This window comes from Lachnellula hyalina (assembly GCF_007821495.1).
Source record: "Lachnellula hyalina strain CBS 185.66 chromosome Unknown contig00126, whole genome shotgun sequence".
Taxonomy (NCBI): Eukaryota; Fungi; Ascomycota; class Leotiomycetes; order Helotiales; family Lachnaceae; genus Lachnellula; species Lachnellula hyalina.
In genome coordinates, this window is record NW_022157240.1 from 61,867 (window position 1) to 84,050 (window position 22,184).

Consider the following 22,184-nt stretch of genomic DNA (forward strand, 5'->3'; position numbering starts at 1 on the left):
GGAGAAGAATTCCATAGAAGTTAGGAAAAGAGTTCAGTAGTGAGCTATACAATACCCCTGAGATATCGGAAGTAGGAGTTATAGAGAAGGTTACTTGCTTGTGATAGCTTCCCAAGCTTTAACAACAGTCTTATGAGAAGACGACCAGACCCAAAAATCATCGTGCATTCTATACAGTTGGGCTCCGTCGGTTTGCTGGTTCACCGAATAGTCCAGGCAAAACAACACTGCCTCGCCACAGACTGCGGATAGCGCATGTGCACCCGGGACGCCTCTCTTTCGTACTCGCGTCTCAGCTGACGAACCACCCTCGGTAAATTTGAGAGGTGCTTCCATGAATGTTTGAAAAAAGCCGAGCCATTTCTTCGACAGTCCATAGAATGAGAGCACTGCCCTAACAGTGGAGTGGGGCAGCGAAGGACTCCAGTCATCAAATTCGGAGCGTGCGCATGTAAAATCTCCGTATAACCGGGTGTTGACTAGAATCTCTGTCGAAACAAGGTGCAACAAAAACTGCTTGGTAGCCATCGATGATTGGGGTATGTCGTCTTCGAGTTCCATGTCATATTCGTCATTGATGCTCAAGGGAGAGGGTGCCACCTTTCGAGCTCTTAGCGCGCCAGGCACTTGCATTGGAGCCATCATCTGCTTCCGTGGAGCTTTACCTCCGGTTGACTTTCTGGCTGTTTGTTTTGTGCGTCCTCCTGCTCCTCCCGGACCCCTGATCACGACTTCTTCTTCACCATCCACCTCCTGGGTGGTCGAATATTCTGATTGAGGTAGTTGAGACATAAAGAAAATGGACTTGTAAAGTCCCTGGCGCTTGCTTTGGATGCTTGGCTTCATGGCCTGGGGTCCAAGAAAGTATTCTCTTCTCTTTTTGTCCAGTCTTGAAATTGGTTGGCGCAAGGAAGTCCATGCTCCATCATAATTGGAAAAGTTCATAAACGCTTGCCTAAAGAACACCGACCACTTCACTCCAATGAACTGCAAGAATATTGCTTGGAGGAGGTCCTCATCAATGTACATATGAAACGCACCGGTCACATGTCGACGTTGCTCAATAGGCACCTCAGTCTCCCAAGACCACGTGTGGAAGGTAGCGATGCGCATGTTCAATACATCGGCCACCTCTCTGGTCATATGGTGGTGTCAGTATATGTTTTATGGGGAGTCTTGGGGGCAAATAGGCCAATCAAAGTCAACAATCGCAAGTTAGATCTTTAAAATAAATACAAATTGGCTGATAAATTGATCATCAACGTACCTGAGAATTACAGAGCTTGCGAGGAAATCTTTCAAAACAGCATTCTTTTCTTCGGAGAGAAGGTTCGAGTTCAGAAGACCCTTTATTGTCCAGCGAAGCACCGGCTCGTTGAACTGACCAGGAGAGGAAAGCTGACTCTCAAAGGCTTCGACTTCTTTTCGAAGAGCCTCGAGCGCTTTGGCAGCTTGCTTGTCCTTTCCGTTTTCCCCAAACAGGTGGCGCAGATACTCGGAAATTGCCGCTTCGTCCGTTTGATAAGGCTCGAAGACAAGCTCCTCCCATTCTACACGTGACGCATCTCTAGCCGCCATATTGACCTCCTCGGATCCTTCTATGGCATCATCGGACGAAGTATCGGCAGCAGACTCCTGCTTCTCGGCAGAAAGCCACTCCGTCACGAGCTGGCCATATAGAGTCGCATACTGGTACTTCAAGGACTGGACATCAAGTCGTTTCATGAGAGACTGCTCCCAATCTCCTAGAAGCTTTGGCGAAATGGACGGATCGTATCTGGCCTGTTCGAGAAAGCGTTCGAAGTTCTTGAGCATGACCTCGAGACGAGGGTCATCGGTGCTTCCGCTGATGATACGCCCGGCTCCTCCACGTCTATCTCCTCTCTTGCGTTTTGCTGTCTTGACCGCGAAGCATTGTTTCAGAGCCTCCACTAGGATAGCAAGCCTCTTCTTCTGGTCAGATTGAAGTTGGGCAGAGGTAAGAAGGGAGGACTTCTGGTCTTCGAAGATGGTTCGTCTTCTTGACAGCTCTGATAGCTTGGTGGTGGTGATGTCTTGCAAGGTTGAAGAGAAGACAGAAGACATGGTGCTTGGTGAGTGGTGCTTGGTATCTGATGATTTGAGTATCACGTGTTGAGGAGACGGTACACCTCAGTTGAAGAACGAAAAGGAACTGAGAAAGGGGCAGAGCTTGGGGGTATATATAGTAAGTGGGTGCAAGGATCTCCGCAACAGATGAACTGAAAGCAGGGATTTTGGGGTCATAGTGAACGAACTGTGACTCAATCCTACGGCGCAGCTACCGCTTTATCCTCTGCCTAGGCAGAAGGGACAGGACTGGACAGGAATGGGTGCTGGAAGGCGGCAGGAAGCAGGTGCAGGTCCCGAAGTGGTAGTCGGCAATCCCTGATTTTCCAAATATACTTCCGAAACGCCTAGTCCCGCGGCCATCTTGTCTAGATCATCCATTTAAGGCTCCATGGAAGTAAGTGTGATGTCTCCGATGAGGTTCGATGGGTTGGTAGATGGACATTAAGAAGGGAGAAGTCTCGTGGTTGCCTTAGCTTGGCTGTTGTTTCACGTGAATTTAGTGTCATTGGTCGAAAGTTGCGAGTCGAGCCGTTCCGTTCCAGTGTAAACTTCTAAAAGCCTGCGAGACATTTCATTAGAACGACTTGTTATTATCATTACTACTACAGTCAACAGATTCACGATTCAACATAATCAAGTTTCAACCTTGTTGTTTATAGACTAAGGCTCTTTCCTGGTTTCCTGGTATTGTTGAATACGCCTTGATCCGAATCCTTCCCGTCCGCAATGTTTCTCTTCGCTCAACTTTCAAAGCTTGCTAGGCACCCATTGTGGTTTTTTCTTTGCGGCAAAAGCCTCCACCCCAATTTTCATGTTCTCCCCCTCAAAAAGGTGGCGGTCAAACCTGTCGCTGATAATCTGCGCGCCACGCTCGACACTTGCCGTCTCCCATGTCTCTCTCAATCCCGCCCTTGTCACAATCACCGCATCAGGGCTCAACATAGTAATCTTCTTTGCCATCTCGATACTCTCATCAATAACACTTTCTTGAGTCTTAGAAATCTTGTTTATGAGGTTGTGTTTCAGCGCTTCTTCCGGAGTGAGCCGACGGCCCGTCAGCGCTATCTCGGACGCCACTTGCATCCCACAGTTCCTTACTACGCGTGGGAGACCACCAGCTGAAGCATATAGTCCAACTGTGGCTTCAGGCAAGCCAAACGAAGCCGTAGGAGATGCTACCACTAAATCACTATTCCTGGTCAATATCAGTCACGTGGTCCCGTCGAGAAACCTACCAGTTTAAACAGATTTCAAAGCCACCACCAAGGGCGAAGCCATTTACTGCAGCGATGACAGGCTTCTTACCAACCCTTTTACTGATCCCGGCGAAGCCAGTCGGTGGGTGACGGCGTGCGGACGCTGGAGGCGGGTTTTTCCTGAATATCGCCTGTTCAATGAGGTCTTGGCCTGCGCAGAAAGCTTTGCTTCCTGCGCCGGTGATGATTGCTACACGGAGTGAGGGCTCATTGTCGAACCATTGGATGATAGCATCAGCTTCCCAGTGAGCGGCAGAGGGAATCGAGTTCATCTGCTGAGGTCGGTTGATGGTTATGAGGAGAATGGAGGGCGTAGGGTAGGAGAGGATGAATGAAGAGGGCTTTGGGGCCTGGCTTTGGAGAGTAGAAGCCATTGTTGGAGATCAAGTTGGTGTTAATGATTAAGAATAATTTGGAACTTGGACGACGTTACGAGGAGAAGAGGACTTAACTAGCCGATTTGTATTAAACGAGACCCCGCATAACTTAATCCTGCCGAGGTCACAAACATCAGCACCAACTGTTTATACCATAATGAATCCCCGGGCATGAACGGCTTTGATTGTTCACTATCAACCTGATTAAGGATACACCAAAGCACAATGGCATCAATTACTCCTATGCAATCAATGAATAGCAAAATTGTTTCTCTCGGTTCACGTGATCCTCCAAATCAGGCAATCAGCTCAGTTTGTTGCACGTCGCACAACTGGATCGCCTAAGGTGTCTTAGGCGATTGAGAGGTCTGAGATTTAGCACGGTTTTTCGCTCCAACACAAAACCGTGACATAGAAAAGTCGAGATTTTGGTCGGTTTTCAAGAATCCAAGTGTCTACTGATACCAACATGAGAAAATGAAGCATGTTTAGAACTGTTCCATTTCCTCTACTAGTTCTGATATTCGCAGTTCCTAAGTGGTCGCTTTAATCTTGAACCACCCCTCCCCTCCCCCTTTTGCTATCTCAGTCCGGCATTCATCAGACCTGTGAGTGCACATCGCCATACAGCATTAAAATATCTAGTGCGGAATTACAAATTTTTGCTGATTTGTTAAATTTCATTTCACTCCTCAATGACATCCGCAAAAACTTCCCTGAAAACACTCAAATTCTCCCCCTCATCAAAAATCGCAAACACAATTTTCTCAAACCCTTCCACGCCCTTCCGTCTCCGACCCCTCAGGATAACCTTCTTAAAAATCCTCGCTACCTCTGTCCCTTAACGCAGCACAAGAGATCACATCCACAAAGAACCAAGATGCTTTTAAAAAGATCGCTGAGGAGCGAAAATCGGAAGAGGATGTCGGGTGAGTAGATGGCTGCGTCTTCGGGGATGCGGTAGAAGGACTCGGGGAGGGAGGCGTAGAGTGTTGATCGCATGCACAGCGATTCCAATTGGGCAAGGGCACCGTGAAGGATCCCAATGAGGGACTTGGAGTGTGGCGGGAGGGTTGGAAGGAGGGTTTGGGCGACGTCAAAGGTGTCGCTTTTGATTACTCTGATTTTGGGGCGCATAGATAGGGGAAGCAGTGCAAATTGTTTGAATGCGCCCGCTTGTGTGTCTCCATTATCACTCGCATAATGAGGTATGGCGGCTGAGCTCGAGTCGTCGATTTTTGGTATATCCTTCGAGGTTGAAGAGGTCGTGGAGTTGAAAGTGACCGGTATGTTTGTAGATTTTGAGGTCGATCTATCGGTTGGTAACGGTCGTTTGTCTTGGGTTGTTGAGTAGTGGATCAGCTCTGAATTGTTGACTGCAGCGCGGGCTTGATGATTAGAGTTCAATATCTTTGGATGGTGTTGTTCATCGTCTCTTTGGAAAGTTTAGCTCGCGCGCTCTTAGTTAACATTGTCGTTTAGCCTTAGACAAGAGTAAATTGCGAATTTTGGTCTTTTCGTGCTTCCGTAAGCTAGTGTAAGAAGGCAGGCCTATTCAGCTTTATTGTCCCGTCTTGTTCGCAGGCAGAGGGCTGTTAGTTGGTGAGTCACATGTGTAGTGTCACGGCGTGGTCGCGGTTGCCTGAGAGAAAAGCAGGAGGGGTATATTCTTTGCGCTTGAACGTTTTCCAAAAATTAAATCAATCCCAATATCCGTGCCGACCAGAAATATCATCGTTTTTTAAACACCTGGGCTGATAATGATCTTCCGGACTTCCCCAAGGCCAGATAGCAAGAAAGCATACTTCTTCGTATTCACATTTACCACACTCGAGCCATGTGCTCCAATCTAAATAGCTTAGCAGCTTTTTCACTGGCGACTTTGGATTATCTGCACCAAACGAACCGCTGTCCTCCGGTTGAAGGATGATGTCTCTTACTTCAAAGAGTGTGTTGCAAATTTCCCGCGAGACGCTCAAGACCGCTTCATAGATCAAGTAATCTTGAGTAGTTTTTGGATATATGGATTGCAAATAATGCATAGCGCAGATCTTCTTTGCCGTTCGGACGTCGACGGTGCTGTTGTAATCGATGAAGTTCGACAGAAGGAGGTTAATTTCTGATTGGATACCCCTTTGCGTGGCCTTTTGAGAGGCCATGAATTGCAACCGGTCAGAGTACCGTGTAACAATCAAATCTACCACTCCTTGCCAATCAATGTTGTTGCGCTGAAGAGATTTATCTGCCGACATTACTTGGCGTAGATCTGATCTGAGGCGCGCGATCACTTCAGATTCAGAGGAGACCAGCCTGGGAAGTTCAGGCCTGAGTTCGTCCGGATTTGTAAGATTGAGTGGGTAGAAGAAGGCAGATACCATTGAAGAACGATCAATGGTCAATCTACTAGCTGGGAGGCCTTGAAATCTGGCTGCGATACCTCTCGAGTATTCAAGCTGAAACATTTCATTGTATGCTTCTGGTTGATCGTATTTGGGTCTCTTTCTAGCCGACAGGAAATCCAGGCCATCGGTGAAGTTGCACAGTATCAGTTCGAATCCTCCTTCCATGCGAATAAAGCCTTCCAGCCCCCATTCAACACCAAGATCGCATAGATCTCTTGCGCGCTGGTAGTCATCCCAAGGCGTAGTTGAGTTGGTGTTATTGCGTAGTACAACATCTTGCGTATCCAAAGTACCCATGGATGTCTTGCCTGCAGACATTCCATCGAGGTACAAGAGACAAGATAACTCTCGCTTGGTGCGATACTCGTGAAGGTAGCCTGGCATTTCTTTGTTCGGTGGGGGAACACGATGTGGTGACTCAGAAGCATCTTGGTTTATGTCCACATCGTATGGTGGAACAAGTCTCCACTCAGAAACCTCTTCGTCTGGAGGTGTGCCGCGTTCTGGCACGCCAGGCCGTCTTCCTCCCGGAGGTCTTCCACCTGGGGGTCCTCCACCTGGAGGACGCACTCCCATTGATCTGGCAAACAACTCTGCGTGCTCAATTTCGAATGCAAGCCATTCCATTCCCTTTACGGGATCTTGTGCGCGTGCGCCATGATATAGAATCGTATCTGCTGGAATACTGGCCGGGAAGTAACTCATCCCATTGTGTTTGAGGGAGGAGCCCCATTGCCTCAACGAGGAGTGAAGTGCATTGAAGATCTGGGGACCATTCTCGCGTGCAATCTCTATACTCGGCCCATAGCTGTCAATAGACGGGAAGAGGGGAGCTTGCTCTGGCCGCACTTGCGCTTGGGCCGATAGTGATAAGCAAAGGAGCGGAGGAAGAATATGCCAGTGCGAGCGAGCCATATCAATATGAATCGTGTTGGAGGGTCAAAAGCTGCAGTCGGAGCTCGGGCTAGAGGTATGAACTGAGCTTGAAAACAAATCGCATTTTCAGTGAGTTGTTGTGAAGTTACAGCTGACGACGCCTGCAACACGCGTCAAATTCAACTCCAGTCCACTTCTTATCTCGTCCAAAGTTTCGCAGATAATGTAACCCTTATATCTAAGGCATAACTGCACGGACCCCCTAGGCACATACATAATAAGGTATGATAGTACCACATCACGTGGATAAAGAGCATGTCTCTCGGCAAATATGTAGCTCAGGGGTAAAAACGGGTTTAACGTATAGAACTGGATGCGATTCGCTACCGTTTCGAGGCTCCCCATACGGCGTATTGATGTCTAGATTTCCCGTCAGGATATACCTCCGTAGTGCGGCCCGTACGGAAAGTCACGCCCCTCATTGGGCTGCGAAGCATGGAACATATCATATGCACATTAGCTAATCATTGTTAGGCAGGTTCGTATGGACATATACACTTTATTAGCCAACTATTGTGAGGCGGGCTCGTATAGACCATATGCCAATACCCATGGCCATTCTCGATTGAGCAAAGGGGTGGTTCAGCTTCTACATATTTGGTGTAATGAACAGTTCCATCTTGAGGCGCGGTTTCCAGAAATAGTTATTTGCTTTAGAGCATAGTAAGTAAGTATCCTTGGAGATGCAGCCTTTCACGATACGAGGGTCCATTGTCCAGGGATGGAGGTCAGGGCGATGGAATTCCTTAATAAGTGGTCTCTACCTCCCAATTGCCCTCCTTTATATAACCCTTCTGATCCCGCCAACTCATATTCCATTATACTCGTTTGTCTTCCTGGTATCTTCAACTCTCCAAATTCAATCTTTTTAATACTTCACGATTCACCTCTTAGCGGAACCCCAACATCACTACCTCCACTGTCTTCAGTAACATACAAAGTACGATGGATATTCTCGTGGTCTTAGGGGCAATAATGGCAGTCCTTGTTCTTATCGTAAGTCATTGAACGAGTGATGCATTTCTTTCAAAGCTGGTAAAAGATGATTGTCTTTGCAATATTTCATTTCATAAGACATGCATTTCACCTCTAGCTAGCATGTTTTCCAAGCTGCCTAGTCGACAGATGTGATAGACAAATGCTTCGACTTAAAGGATGTCTACTTCTCTTGGACAAGTAATTCTAATGTTATTATAGGGAGCCGCAGCCCTTATCAACAAAAGCTCCGAAGGCAAGGGGGACAAGCCCACTGTGGCGGTTTGAGACCTTTGACAAGGGAAGGGAACATGTTGCATATATGAGGCCCATCCTCTAAAGATTGTGTGATTGGAAAAGTGATGTTGGACGTGGCTCGGAGCTCCTGCCCACTGTTGGTTTCGATACACCTATATACATTTCCTCTCGCCGCTTCATCACGCTCTTCCCCTGTATAGCATACTTCGACTGCTACAATCCCTCTTTCACCTTTCGCAACGACAACTTCATGAACATATATCAGCATATGAATTTTATGTTCTATGACGCCCGTTTTCCGATTCATTTGGGCAGGCTTGGCGGGTTGAGTTTAATACAGATGTCTCTGAATGTCGAAATATACTAGTTATGCATCACGTCCCTGGGATAGAAACGAGGTACATGGATTTTCTCCCTAACATATAGAGCGACGGGTTCAAAAAGAGGTGCATATTATTTGGAGCATTGGAGCACGACATGAGTCAAGCCATTGTTGTTATTTAACATATTGTCAAGAAGCCATCGGGCGTAGTAGCAATCATCATGCTTGCTATATATTGTCATTATTCTACCCAATAATTCAACTATGTGCTTGATAAGTCTATTAGCATCAACGTATCTGTAAAACGCTACCTTTATTTAAGTCGATTTAAGTCGACTTCAGTTAGGTTAAATTAAGTCTAAGTATAATATATTCTTAGTTGGGTTACTATAAGTCAAGTTAATTTAATCTTCTCGACTTGAATTTAATTCATCTATCTCATTCCACCCGCTGATCTGATTCCTCGTATGTTGGAAAGGTTTTTGCGAGCGTGCTTAGTACTCGCTTGAGCCAGGGGCATTGGGGCAAGTCCTTCTCGTCTTACCTAAAGAAAGGGCTTTGGGATTACAATGCTCAAGTAGATGGCTGTTGGATTTGCTAAATGTAAATTTGTACTGGTTTTAAATTACATGGTCCATTACTCCAATGGGCAATTAAAACTTAAATACCGGGGTTTTAGAGTAGAACTCCTCTTCTTGTCTTTCCCTAGGTGCTTCTCCTAAAATACAACCCTACTTAAGCAAGCCAAGCACTTTGATTGAACATTTGAATTCAGACCAATCCGTCTTCCGATCGCGCCCTTTTATTTGGAGCAAAGGGGAAGAAGGTGCATCTGCGCCGGCGCCAGTGAGGGCATGTAGATACAGAACACCAATACCGTAGCAGGAAGATATTTCCATTAGGTGGCTGAAGACCAGGCATTGATAGAGACTTTTGATATTATTCCATTGAGAGCTTTCCTGCTGCAGAATGAATGACTATGGATGTAGTAGCCGATTGGAAGGCGAATGGTAGTACCTTTTAGCGTGTAAATTAAGGGTAAATTTCCAGCAAAACAGGTGAGGCGTACAATATGCTAATGGCTATTTACAATTCTGAAGCATTACGATTTTCTATCCAAGTTATTACGTTTTTAACAGTGTGGCGTTCAGGTCATTGGAATAAATGCTGGCGCTTAGTGTCAAGTTGTTCGTACCTCGTGAACACCTTCAACGATAGTCCATTATTCTATCCGCAAGTCGACCCAACGTTCGTGCCACTGTGGTATCTCTACATCATCAAGATAACACCAATAAAACCAGAAATTGAATAAGGTTCTCTCGATCGATCTGGGAGGCTGAGAGGATGAAATTAAAGTCACCTATCTGTATCTGAAAATGCTAGCGACTGTTGACCTCTTCGACAGCGCTTTGCTAGTATTTCGTAGTGTCTTCGTACTTTGCAGAGGAGTCCACTGAGCTTCGGCTTCGCGCAGGGAAGTAAAGTTCCGCATCAGTCACGTGAAAGCGAAATACTCCTCCCAGAGCCGTGGGCCGCCCCTTTGGACGCTTTCGTTCTCGATCGGAAATGTTCCACACGGTCAAATATTCCAGTATACTTGTAATATAGCCAAGCAGCTAGATGACTAGCTACAGTCCCGTCCGTGGTGTAGAGCCTCAATGCCTCCTCATCCGGGACGGGACGGGAATATGATCATGACTGATCCTTCCACTGGTCATGCAAGTGTATCTCACTCGGCTTGGTAGTGTTTTGGATAAAAGCGTGGGGCTGTGCTGCCTCATAGCCCATCGAAGAACCTAGCAGAATCTTGGAAGTTGGTAGGCATCGTAAGATCATTGAGCTCCATCGGACTGCCTGGAAGCTAAGAATCCAGTGACTGCATATCATTTGCCGCTTATCATCATCAAGCATACTGGAAGAAACGGCTTATCTAGAACTAGGACACCGGTCAGAGCCAGAAAAGTCCCTTGTGGCCCAGAGGCAGTGGAACATTTTTTGAGATAGTCCACGACATACAGAGGTAGTTAGGCAGTTAGGCAGCGTGCTTTACACAGGAAATCCCGACCCTGTACAGCTAGCTGATCTTTACTTTTCTGTGCCGTGATATCCATCTTCATGCTGACATCGTGTGGACGTAAACCACTGCAAGTCATAGACGCGTATGAGTTTCAGTCCTGAGTCCTGATTCGGTGGCTGGTCTTATCTTCAGCTGAGGTTGCAAAGAACCCGGTCTGATCCTTCCTTCTAAAATCCTTCTAGAAGAAGTGTATCTCCAGGGCTGCAGAGCGTTTCCACGATTGTCCAATCATATGCGCCAGGCATATGCAGGCTGGTGAGCAATTCTCCGACTCGCTGACAACTCACGCTGGCCGTTTTCTGGCCACTAGGCATTAATACCGCATATTCCTTAATTGGAAGGAGGACCTTGGCAAATGCAGCATCAGGGAGGCTTCGTGCATTGTGTAATGGCTTCTTCGTGTACCGCCTCGAATAGTTGGGGAAAATCATAACCAGTAGCTGATGGGATGTAGCTTCCGGGTGTGAAATGCTTTGCCGTGTAATCACATCGTGTCTAAGGTGCTGTTGAGTGCAATGAAGACAACTTTTCGAACCCTTTAAATACGTCAGACGATGATGAAGTATTTGGACTCAATATTATAGGAACATCTTAAGCCATCTCATCTAGAGTGCTACGTAATATCCTGAGAGCGAACGAACACATTTCAGATGCTACTTCCCTCAAGCCGAAATGTCTAATGAAGCAACAACTGGTTCGGAATCGAGGTACCGTACTAGTCGATTCATACCATCCCTACTGTGACTGACGCTTGCCAATATAGTCACAATGATTCTCCAAGTGCAGAGCCTTTTAATTTCGACCGCGAAAATACAAACACATCCGTTGCAGTCGAAGATTATCGTCAGAATTCCGAGTCCCACGAGAAAATTGCCCTCGGCCATGGAACTTCGAACTCAAAGGAGTCGGTTCAGTACCATATAAAGCAAATGAGGAGGAAAATTATGAATATAGACAAGGGCTTAATGAAGTAACGAAACTCGACAATTTGGCGGCGCAAGGAAGTCTTGGTATTTGAGGTTTGATATAAGGCCAGGCATATGGAGTAAATTCATAGATGGGTATGGGATTGGACAGGAGTTCGGTGTTTGTAAGAGTTAGTCCCAATACTCAAAAACCAGGTCTATCCCTTTCTATTGCCCAGTGAGCGTCTCGGCCCTTGTGAGTAGCAAATCGGTCAACTTGGTGGCACCCCGATCAAGGTTGTGACTTCACCCCACCGATCTCTTTGGCATTTCTAACCTCGACCTCACCATTCTCCATACCAAAGTATGCTGCCACTGGACGTTGTCCACCTCCTTCCTCGCCAGCATTTGCAACCTGAATGTCAGAATCTCGGAGTCAGCATCGCCTGATATTAGGACTTAGGGTTCTGAAGAATGTTCCACGGAAGTCGAGACACTGTTTCAACCTTTAGAAGACGACTTACCTGTATCCCGTTCCTACCATGAAACAGGCCAACTTCTAAAACTCCCACGATTCTCTTCAGTCTTCTACCCAAATGATGAACTTCCCATGTACCATGCTCTCCATCTCCATGGTCTCCGTGTTTGAGATCAGAAACCAAGAGCAGAGGGGGGAATGGAGCATCTATTATCCACATGCCATTATCTGTGACGACCGGTCCTGCTTTGGCACTGCCTCCTTGACGAATTACAGGATCTGGCGAGCCGAGAGTTATGAGAATTCTCTTTATGGTTGGAGCTGATAGAGGCGCTATTTCAATTGGAATAGACTTCCACTTGGTAAGAAGACGAGGCTGAAGCTTCCGGGAATCTAAGACAAAACATTAGTGCAAAGCTTTGACCGAACATCCAGACTACAGTACCTGCAACGCAGATAAACTTCTTGGCGGCTGTTGCCACGAGCTTCTCCTGGAATAGGCAAGCTCCGCCTCCCTTGATGCAATTAAGATCCTCATCTATCTCATCAGCACCGTCGAAAGCAACGTCCAGACTTTGACGCTTCCCCTTTAAGCCCAAATCTTGTAAACCGGTAGCAACTTGCAGAGCTGAAACACCGTCCAGAATTGCTTGATGGCCTTGTTCCACTGGCGGCAAGGAATCAATGCTCCCCAGTGGAAGGCCTGCCTCAATGATCAATTGTTTGCTCTGGTCCCCAGTAGGGATGAAGTACATCTTGTCGGTGACAGCTCTGCCCTTTACTGCGATTGCTTCCACAACGTAGACCACGGTGCTGCCAGAGCCAATGCCAATATATTTGTAGGATGTGTCGAAGTGGTCTTCTACTGCCTTGTACGCGGCCCTTCGTTTTGCTGCCTCTATAGTATCTAGAGCTTTCGTCGGTGGTATGTTGGTGAGAGGAGGAGCTGCATTCTCAGGAGCAGGGGCGGTGGAGGCAGAGGTAGCCATTGTTCGAGTACGAGGACGGGAATAGGTAATTGAGGTTGGGAGGTTCTGGTTGAGGTTGAGATGGAGGGATCGACAATTCTGGGACAGGCCGTGACTGTTCCGAAGCCGCAGAGAAGTCGATCTCAATATGGATGTCACTCTCCGCGGGCGATATGTGAGAGGTTTGGTGTTGCAGGAGTACACTGGAAAAAGACGCGCCGGAGGTCCTGACGGCCTCAAAGCTGATGTTGCTGTCTTAAAATTGGAGAAGCTGAATATGAATGTGGATGTGGATGTGGATATAGAATTGCAGGCTAATCGAGGTAATGAGAGGGAACGTCGAAGGGCAAAGTCCATGAAATTGAATGGTATGTAGGAAATGGTTTGGTATGGGATGAGACGGGAGGGGTTCTCAAAAGGCCGCAAGTACCGACGTGAAGTTGAAGATATACGTAGAAATCATAAACATGCCATGACAGCACATAGCATGGCGGTGTCGGAGTCCGGTGGCATGGAGGGGTAGATGATTCAGCCAAGTACTTAGTCAAATACAGCTAGTGTTTAATGTCACGGGGAGATAAGAGCTCTCGAACACTTATCGTACTCATCTCATCCTCATCTCATACCTATTTATGACTGTTTAACTGTGACATGCAGGTATCTTTTGTTTTGAAATCCGTAATACAGATAATATCTACCTTCGGTACGGCCATACCTATTCCCACAGTTTGGTGAAGACATCTACAAAAAGTCGGTACCATTCTCTTCAGTCTCCATCTCCGAACACTTCTGTCCACAGCCGTCCCCGTTCCCCCTCCACCATGACCGCAGTCATCACAGACCAGGCGCCTCCTATCCTCAAAGGCCCTTCCGACAAGGAGAAGAAGTATGACCGACAGCTTCGTCTATGGGCTGCAAGTGGACAGCAAGCTCTTGAGGATGCCCACATTCTACTGCTCAACTCAGGCGCAGGCACTGTTGGTGTGGAGACTTTGAAGAACCTTGTCCTTCCAGGTATGCTACCAACTAATTACCTCCTCCCCCTTCTCTTGACCGCCATTGCTAATTGCCCGCAAGGCATTGGCAAGTTTACTATTGCAGACAATGCCACCGTAAAACACGCTGATCTAGGCGTCAACTTCTTTCTCGACGAAGACTGCCTGGGCAAGCCAAGGTCCGAATGTTGCGTAAAGCTGCTTCAGGAACTCAATCCAGACGTCAAAGGCGACTGGTTCCCACGGGAAAAGGTAAGTCCACGGCATGATCCCAGAGGCAAGGAAGTCACTAACAGGATTGCACAGGGCGAGTCTTTAGAGAGCCTGTTTGGGCACGGACATAATTTTACCTTGATCATGTACTCCCTCCCAATCGAAGCCGAGAGTCTTGCTCTCGTCCAAAAGTACGCCGAGAAAAATCAAGTGCCCCTACTTTCGATACACTCGGCCGGCTTCTATTCCTACTTCCGTATTCATCTTCCTGGAACATTCCCCATCGTCGATACACACCCTGAATCTACAGCCACTACAGACCTTAGGCTTCTCACTCCATGGCCAGAGCTTTCAAAGTTTGCGGCGGATGTTACGGCTGATATTGAAAATCAAAGCGCCCACGAGCATGGCCACATCCCATACGTTGCGCTCCTCCTTCACTACCTCGGGAAATGGAAGGACATCCATGGATCACTTCCCTCGACCTACAAAGAAAAGACCGCTTTCAGAGACACTGTCTCTGCCGGAGCACGGAGAGACAACCCAGAAGGAGGAGAGGAAAACTTTGACGAGGCGACAGCTGCTGTACTGAAAACAATCTCTGCCCCTAGCCTTGCTAGCTCTGTCAAGGAAGTGTTTGATTACAAGCCTAGTGAGGTAGAATTTTCCTCTGCAATATCAAGCTTCAGACGCTAATCAGACGCGCTTAACTCAGGTAGAAGCTTCCTCGAGTTTCTGGGTCATAACTGATGCTATTAAACAATTTTACGGAAAGCATAATGCACTTCCATTGCCAGGCTCAGTGCCAGACATGAAGGCGCAATCGACCATTTACGTACAGCTCCAGAACATTTACAAGGCCAAAGCCCGTCGCGACATTTCGGAGGTGCTAGAAATCGTTCGTGCTCACCCAAGTGGCAAAGATGTTGAAGTGGCGGAAATCGAAACTTTCTCCAAGAACGCTGCTTTCATCAAGCTCATTCGGGGAATAGATTCCACACCACCCAGCATACAAACTATTGCTAGTGGGTGATTAACACTTCCATAATCAGAGCGTGCTAATGTGGAGTACAGGCCAGGAGTTTGAGAATGATAAGACGGCAGAATTGACAATGATGCCTCTGTCACTGCTGCCAATCTATCTATCCCTGAACGCAACATCACACTTACCTTCTGCAAGCTCATCTGATATTCTTGCCACAGTAGGCAAAGATGTTCTCGGTGCTTCCGATAATCAACGTCTCGTGGAAGCCGCCGAAGAGGTCGCTCGAGCCAAGGGTGGAGAGCTGCATAATATCTCTGCACTGACTGGTGGCATGGTCGCTCAGGAAGTGATCAAGATCATCACCAAGCAATATATACCCATCGATAACACGTGCGTGTTTGATGGTATCATAAGCAGGGCGCAAGTACTGAGAATCTGACTACGACTTACGAGTACCCGTCCAGGGCAGAAAAGGCAGCACTAATTTGACGATCTGTTAAGCCGAGAGAAACAATGAAATCGACAATAATGAATAACGCTTTTCACGTCCACTGCGAGCAGCAGTAGATACTACAAGGATACAAATGGAGCCATGAAAATCTGCATAATGGCGTTATCTGGGCTTTGAAGCATTTCGATTAGCGTCCTGTCATTTATATTGCGATGTCCCAAAATGAGAGCTTAGAAACACATGACCTCTATACTAGTATTGCAGGACTCCCACAAAAGCTACCTAAAAGCAATAGGTAGCATCGTCACATTGAGTCGTCTTTCATGTGCACTTACGACCAAAGTCTAGCATTGGACAAGCAACTCTCACAGCCCTCACTTGACACAAATTACTTTATTTCATAAGCTCAGTACAAATGTTGGAGCACATCTCCATCTCACGAACTCGCACGTGGCCTCGATGCCCAGTCCACGTGTCATTCTATCACACACCTCCTTTTCAATCCCCGTAACGACATCAACCTCCATGCAATACTTGTGTCACTCCCCACCAAGCACCCCATGATTCCTCATCCGTTCCCCGCCTTTATCAGACTGCGCTATCACCATCATCATAACTTCGGTCCTATATCCCTCCACCTATATTTTAGTGAAGCATAGCTTTATGCTTGCGTTACAGAAATTACGAAACAAGCCAGCTAGCTAGCGGCCCGACGCTCCACATTAGCCATGCCGTCTACCTCGTCTCAATCTATCGAGATCTATCTCCGAAACCCGTAGACCCCTCCTCTAGTCTCGGCTCGGCTCTCCTCGCCAAAAGTCTAAAATCAACAAATTTACCATTTTAGCTTCTAAACTCCCATGATACATTCGTCCGTTCAACTTGATTAGAACCCCCTTGTTACCTCTCCCCAGGTTTTTTTTTTTGACAACACCAAGATATCCTAATATTGAACGTCCGCCAGTCGGCAAACTCGGTACAGCAGTAACAGCACCATTTGCATGCTTCTCATTACTTCAGCGTTATCCGCGGCAGTGAGGATGCAAGGTCCAGTTTCGGCGACGAGATAATCCGTAGATTCAGGGGGGCCGCAGGCAGTGATGCGTATTCTGGGGTCTGGGGTCTGGGGTCTGCGGAGAACCCTTGGGATCTAGGGGTGCGTGGTGGGGAACCCTGTAGGGCTTCGGTCTTGAATGCCGTTGGGGTTATGCGAGGATGCAGCCAAGATTTGGGGAACAGGTGGAGAAGACGTGCATACATATATAAGTGATGAGCAGAGGTAGGGGTGAAGGTGAAGACGGTCCAGATTTACATGTTACCAGAGTCATGGAAGATTGGGAGGCCCTCACATTGGGTAGGGTAGGGGTTGGGGAAAGTGACCGTAGTGCTTTGACATGGAAAAGAATGTGGGGAGCTGGGAAGCCGAAGAGAGGATTTTCACTCCTCGATCAATACCTACTTAGCACAAAGACAGAAAATGCAGTGAAGGCATATGGACATCTTAGCAGGCGATCATCGTTCGTCCCGATTATCCGAGGAGGGCAATCGAGCTTTCATTTAAAGTTTTATAGTGTTTTCATATCCCGGCTTCAACTCTATTGGGATAGGGAAGGAATACGGGGAGAGGGGCGTATGCGAGGGTTCCTGCGGTGTAATGGTAGTACCAATCTTTCAATCTTGCCATGTTACAGTATCGGAGGTTGAGTTTAAGTTAACCTTCACTTGCCGCCAGCTATTTCAAACAAGTTGTATGCCATCGGACAAAGACTCCATTCCATACACCAAGCGCGTTCAGCACGAATTTATTCTCTATCATTTGCCTCCCCTAAAGTTGACGTAAATAGCAAGATTTGTCCCCTTCCTTCCCCTTTCAGTAATCTATATGTTTTCATTTAATGCTAATTCATTCAGTCTCGACTTTATTTTCAGTTAGTCCGACATCCTGCCTCTGTTTTCAGCCCTCCTTTCGACTTCCTCCAAGATTCTCTACTATTTGGTTCTTGCATTCCACCTTTCTCACCTTGCCACTAAGTACAATTTATACATTGAAAATATAGCTCAAGGACATTAACGAAATACGCATCAGTATGCCGAACGCCCCTTTCTAAATCCTGCGGCCCCTAGCATCCCCACACCCCAGCGCCAACGATGACGAACAGCCTGAATAGGCTCAAACGCATTCTTTTAAATACGTCTCCTACGTCAGCCGAACGGGACCACCACCTTACGTGCATGTGTCTGTGGTTGGGCGCGAACTTTAATTTAGGTTGTTGACATATCTTCAGGCATTAGATGCGCCCAATATGCGCTCTTGGAAGGTATGGTGCTGGTACCTGTTGATTTACCTACGTTGGTGGGATAGTATATGTTGGTATCGGGAGACCTGCGATGCAAGATGTGAAAAGCTAGTTCAGGTCCTAGATGCGGTGGCGGATGTGGGGAATCGTTAGGGGAGGAAATAAATGAAAGGAGGCGAGAAGTGATGCAAGATAACAGCATCGATCTAGTCACGAGGACAAGGGGAGAGACCGCTTATGTGGTACCTGGGCTCTGGGAGTAAGGAAGTCCATATCTTGTTCGTTGAGTTGAGATAGTTATGCCTCGGTGTTTCATCGACTTCATGGACTTGATTTGAGGATTGAATTCGTTATTTGAGTTTTATGTGCATATGCTTGCTATGTAAAAAGGAATATATAACAGTGGTCTCTCGAATATACACATAATGAAACTGTGACTCAGATCGTAATACAGAACGATGCCTCGTGAAACAATTTGGTATGTAAAAGGCCACAAAAAAAATTGCACCACCAAACCGTCCGGGTATCGATGATTTAATGCCCACCTCCCCAACCTCATCAATGTTTTATATCCCCACTCAAGACCCTAGGAAATCCAAACGAAACTTCGTCATTGTTGCATCAGGTAATTCCCGCCGTATCCCATGCTTGCATCGTCAAAGTCCATTAGCATCCGATCAAAGGGAATATCCAGTCCATCTGGGAGATTTCCCCAAAGCATCCCATCGAGATCCCATACGGCTTGGTGATCTACCATGACCATTCCGTCTTCTCCTATCATATCTATGTGTTGAACTTCAAGTCCGTCCATCACTTGCCCATTCATTCCGTGTCCATTCATCGTTTGTGTCATTCCGTTGGCACCGTTCATAGAAGGCGGTGTTAACCCTTTGATGCCAATCTCTCCCTTTACCACCACCGGTCCGATTCGAGGGCTTGTTTGTCTTGTTGGAGGCCTCTTACTCGCCTCATACATCTTCACCAAAACCTCCCGACTCCTTCTTGCCGCCAGTGACCAATCAGACATGCCCTCAAGCGCTTCAAGGACAATCTCAATTTGAACCTGGCAATCTCTCACGAGCTGTGTGTTCCAAGACTCCCAGAACATACTAACAAGAGGAATCATTGAAGCCTGGTACAAGAACCAGACTCCGTTCCAGCCAAGCATCTGGTTCTGGGTCCATTCGCCCGCAATATCCTCGATGCTTTGTTTGGCTATGGCACGGCACTTAGCTACTGCTGCCAGCTCTTCCTGACTCGGCTGGCCTTCGTTTCCACGGTTGGCAAGATTCAGGAGGACTGGTCGGTAAAGAACAATGCGAATATTTTGGTAGCGCCACTTCATGACAGAACGTGCTGTGTGTATAGATTCGGCACATGGTTCCGCTGACTTGAGGATCCAGGGAAGGCTATCGTGCCACGCAACAAGCTGGCCGTCTAGAACTGTGCGGTCCTCGGTGCGGAGAAGCGGTGACTGGGCGAGCACATCTTGGATCTGCGTAGATATTTTACAGAACTTGATGTTTTCAATCAAAGGAATTATGCCAGCATTCTGGCCCATTATTTTCTAGGGAAAGGTTAGCTTTTGAAGGGTAAAATTGAAACCCCTTTCAGGACTGACCGGATCAAGGCTTTCTTCGGGGGAGCAAATGGTGATTCCAGGTCCCCATCTTCCCATCGAAGGTCTCCCAAGAGTAGTAGATGCCCAAGTGTCAAGACAGAATACGCTCCACCAAGTCCGCCGTCTTTGCTCCCTAACAAGGGCATTGCCGCTTTGCTCGGGCATGCTCTCTCGGTGCAGTCCCATTGCACAGGCCATGCGTAAAGCTGCTCCCGTAACCGCGTTTGCCATGTTGGGTCTGTTGATGTAGTGCAGGTAGTAGCCGCCCATCAATGCCAAAGCTTGCAAAGTCTCCAAATGAGCGCTACCGAAGCTATCAATTCCGAGATGCTCCTTCGCTCGGTTGTAGTAATTAATGTGCGTGTGGTCGTCGGATTTATTGGCGACGATGCTGCCCATAGCGAAGACCATGTTGAGCAAGGCAAGCCATGGCGCGTCCTGGCGTCGCCCATTCAGATAATCGGCTCTGAAAGATGGCTCATCCAGCATAGGCACAAAGATCTGGACACGATTGAAGTATGCATCAATCAATGTTTGCCCATCCGAAGACCATGAAATTGTAGGCAAGCTTAAGCTTTTCACCGAACTTTCAGTCCGAGGTGTTGGATAGTTGCCCGCAACGTTTCCTTGCTTGTTGCCATTGCTGGTTCCATTGGTGATTCCATTGCCAGTACCATTTTGAGGTGGTGCAAGGAATGACCGAAGGATCGGTGCAACCTTGAGCATCACCAAGAATGCTGCTTTGATTGAGCTGGCGCCCAAGTACGAGGACTGCCGATCCATCGAGAGCGAAAGAGCATTCACGTCGTCGGCCTCTGCTGGTATGGGATCTCGGTTGCGCCGCTCCTCGTCCCACTCCATATCCAGGCTGGGGATCTGCTCCAGGTTGGCAAGACTGCGGTCATCGTCCGAGTTGGATGCAATGGGAGACTGGAATTCCTGGGAGAGCGGAGATGTGTTCGAGCCCGTGCCTGTCGGCGACATTTGAGATGGTAGACCTTGCGGTCCTGGACGATCGAGCAGAGCAATTAGATCCTGGCGGGTTAGTGAAAGCAGTGACTGTGCATCCCGAGTGGGATACAAGCGTTTGAGGATGCTTCTGCATTCCTCTAGAGACTGCGAGAGGGCATCAAGAGTCCTGCGGCCTCATTAGCACTCATGTCATGCATGCCCTCATTGTTGTACGGCATGTAATTTCTACTCTACATATACCCCGCCACTGGATTCGGAATGCCGCATACTTACTTTCGTGAAGGGATAACCCTCTGTCGGTGTTTGTCATAGTAACATGGCTTGGGCGAGCGGCATCCTAGACACTGACCGCAAGGCTGTCGCCCATCACAGCGGATTTTCCGTCTTTTACATTCTGCACATGCGTGTGGAGTTGTGATTCTTTTAGAGACCCCGCTGTGTGCGGGTCTTGGTGTTTCCTGCGATTGCTCAGATGCCGTCTGGGGCGGCGCCAGACCTTGAACTGCAATTCAGAAAAAGAAAGTGTTAATAACGCAATTGTTATACCATTGTACGCTCTGGGGGAGATTCATCTTACAAGTATGGAACATCTTGGATGAACCAGGTGAAGGAGTCATGGAGAGCTTGTACGTCCCTTGGGACAATTTCTACAGCCCAATCTGCCAGGAGTCTGGAGAAATACCAACCAAGTAAGGTGCAGGAGAAGCAGTAGTTAATTATGTGCTGCGATTAGGAGCGGTGGGATGAAGTCTAGTAGGGCACAGTAGTGGACGTAGAAGCTGCTACTGCTGGGGTGGGGTAGGAACCAAACCTCCCCTGAGATGATTTGCGTCTGCGGTACTTTGGCGGCAGCGGGAGCGCTCAGTAGCGGGCAATCACAGCGGCAGCGAGACTGGTGAACAGGGGAGCTTCCATTTAATGCAGTAATACTCGAGTACTGTACAGTATGTATGGATGATAAGCGGTGCTGTACGAACGATTCTTTCGCTGCGTCAACAAAGCAAGAAGCTGGCTGGATTGATAGTACCTGGTCGGCAGACTGCGAATATATATGAGTGAACGAATTCCTCACAGTATCTCCCAAGTTCTCGTGCGAGTTCCGGTTAGAGTGCTGCATTATGATTTCCTTGATACTACTGGTCTTAAGAACACATAATACAAACCCGTTATGAAGCTTGATCATAGAGAATCTATTATACGTCCGGGGGTCTATAATACTGTAAGAGGGGGTGTTCGTGACTTGTGAAAATGATAGCTAGGAGTACAAGAGAGGGCTGATGTACTGCGGCATACTGCGGCATTGTTGTATTTGTTAGTTGGTGGCGAGCCACATTACAGTGAGTGGGTACTTAGGTAGTGAGGAAATCCTTCTCCAGGCCTTTTAGTGCCCGTCCCGGGATCCCAGACTCTATCACTTTTCACCTTTCGCCTTCATCTGATCGCTGCCATGGTAGCCTCCGGGAAGGAGTGCTGGCCCTAATGGCCCGGAGAACCAATCGTCAATGCGCGCCGCAACTGTTCCTTGCTACTTATGCTTCCCGTACTTACAGTACTGCACACATACCGCAGATTGCAGTACTTCTTCTCCAGACTTTACTGTGTGGC

At 47.6% G+C, this 22,184-nt stretch overlaps 6 protein-coding genes across 6 annotated transcripts; 1 reads left to right on the plus strand and 5 right to left on the minus strand.

Annotated features, from left to right (window-relative positions):
- Window positions 1-90: 90 nt before the first annotated feature.
- LHYA1_G006280 (uncharacterized protein) lies at window positions 91-2,085 on the minus strand (the record flags this gene model as incomplete). The annotated part of the gene is made up of 2 exons (XM_031151220.1): window positions 91-1,135; window positions 1,268-2,085. The coding sequence occupies 2 exons, from the start codon at window positions 2,083-2,085 to the stop codon at window positions 91-93; spliced, it is 1,863 nt and encodes a 620-aa protein (XP_031003348.1).
- A 753-nt stretch (window positions 2,086-2,838) lies between these two features.
- On the minus strand, window positions 2,839-3,721 carry caiD (Carnitinyl-CoA dehydratase; the record flags this gene model as incomplete). The annotated part of the gene is made up of 2 exons (XM_031151221.1): window positions 2,839-3,286; window positions 3,327-3,721. The coding sequence occupies 2 exons, from the start codon at window positions 3,719-3,721 to the stop codon at window positions 2,839-2,841; spliced, it is 843 nt and encodes a 280-aa protein (XP_031003349.1).
- Window positions 3,722-5,465: 1,744 nt separating this feature from the next.
- On the minus strand, window positions 5,466-7,041 carry YOR389W_0 (Uncharacterized protein; the record flags this gene model as incomplete). Its single annotated transcript, XM_031151222.1, has 2 exons — window positions 5,466-5,573; window positions 5,599-7,041. The coding sequence occupies 2 exons, from the start codon at window positions 7,039-7,041 to the stop codon at window positions 5,466-5,468; spliced, it is 1,551 nt and encodes a 516-aa protein (XP_031003350.1).
- Window positions 7,042-11,891: 4,850 nt separating this feature from the next.
- RKI1 (Ribose-5-phosphate isomerase) lies at window positions 11,892-13,066 on the minus strand (the record flags this gene model as incomplete). Its single annotated transcript, XM_031151223.1, has 3 exons — window positions 11,892-12,014; window positions 12,124-12,470; window positions 12,523-13,066. 3 exons carry the CDS (start codon window positions 13,064-13,066, stop codon window positions 11,892-11,894), a joined length of 1,014 nt encoding a protein of 337 aa, XP_031003351.1.
- Window positions 13,067-13,866: 800 nt separating this feature from the next.
- nae1 (NEDD8-activating enzyme E1 regulatory subunit) lies at window positions 13,867-15,677 on the plus strand (the record flags this gene model as incomplete). Its single annotated transcript, XM_031151224.1, has 5 exons — window positions 13,867-14,059; window positions 14,123-14,292; window positions 14,347-14,910; window positions 14,969-15,278; window positions 15,328-15,677. The coding sequence occupies 5 exons, from the start codon at window positions 13,867-13,869 to the stop codon at window positions 15,675-15,677; spliced, it is 1,587 nt and encodes a 528-aa protein (XP_031003346.1).
- A 2,919-nt stretch (window positions 15,678-18,596) lies between these two features.
- On the minus strand, window positions 18,597-21,196 carry GAL4_1 (Regulatory protein GAL4; the record flags this gene model as incomplete). The annotated part of the gene is made up of 4 exons (XM_031151225.1): window positions 18,597-19,553; window positions 19,608-20,745; window positions 20,853-21,081; window positions 21,157-21,196. 4 exons carry the CDS (start codon window positions 21,194-21,196, stop codon window positions 18,597-18,599), a joined length of 2,364 nt encoding a protein of 787 aa, XP_031003347.1.
- Between the last annotated feature and the right edge of the window lie 988 nt (window positions 21,197-22,184).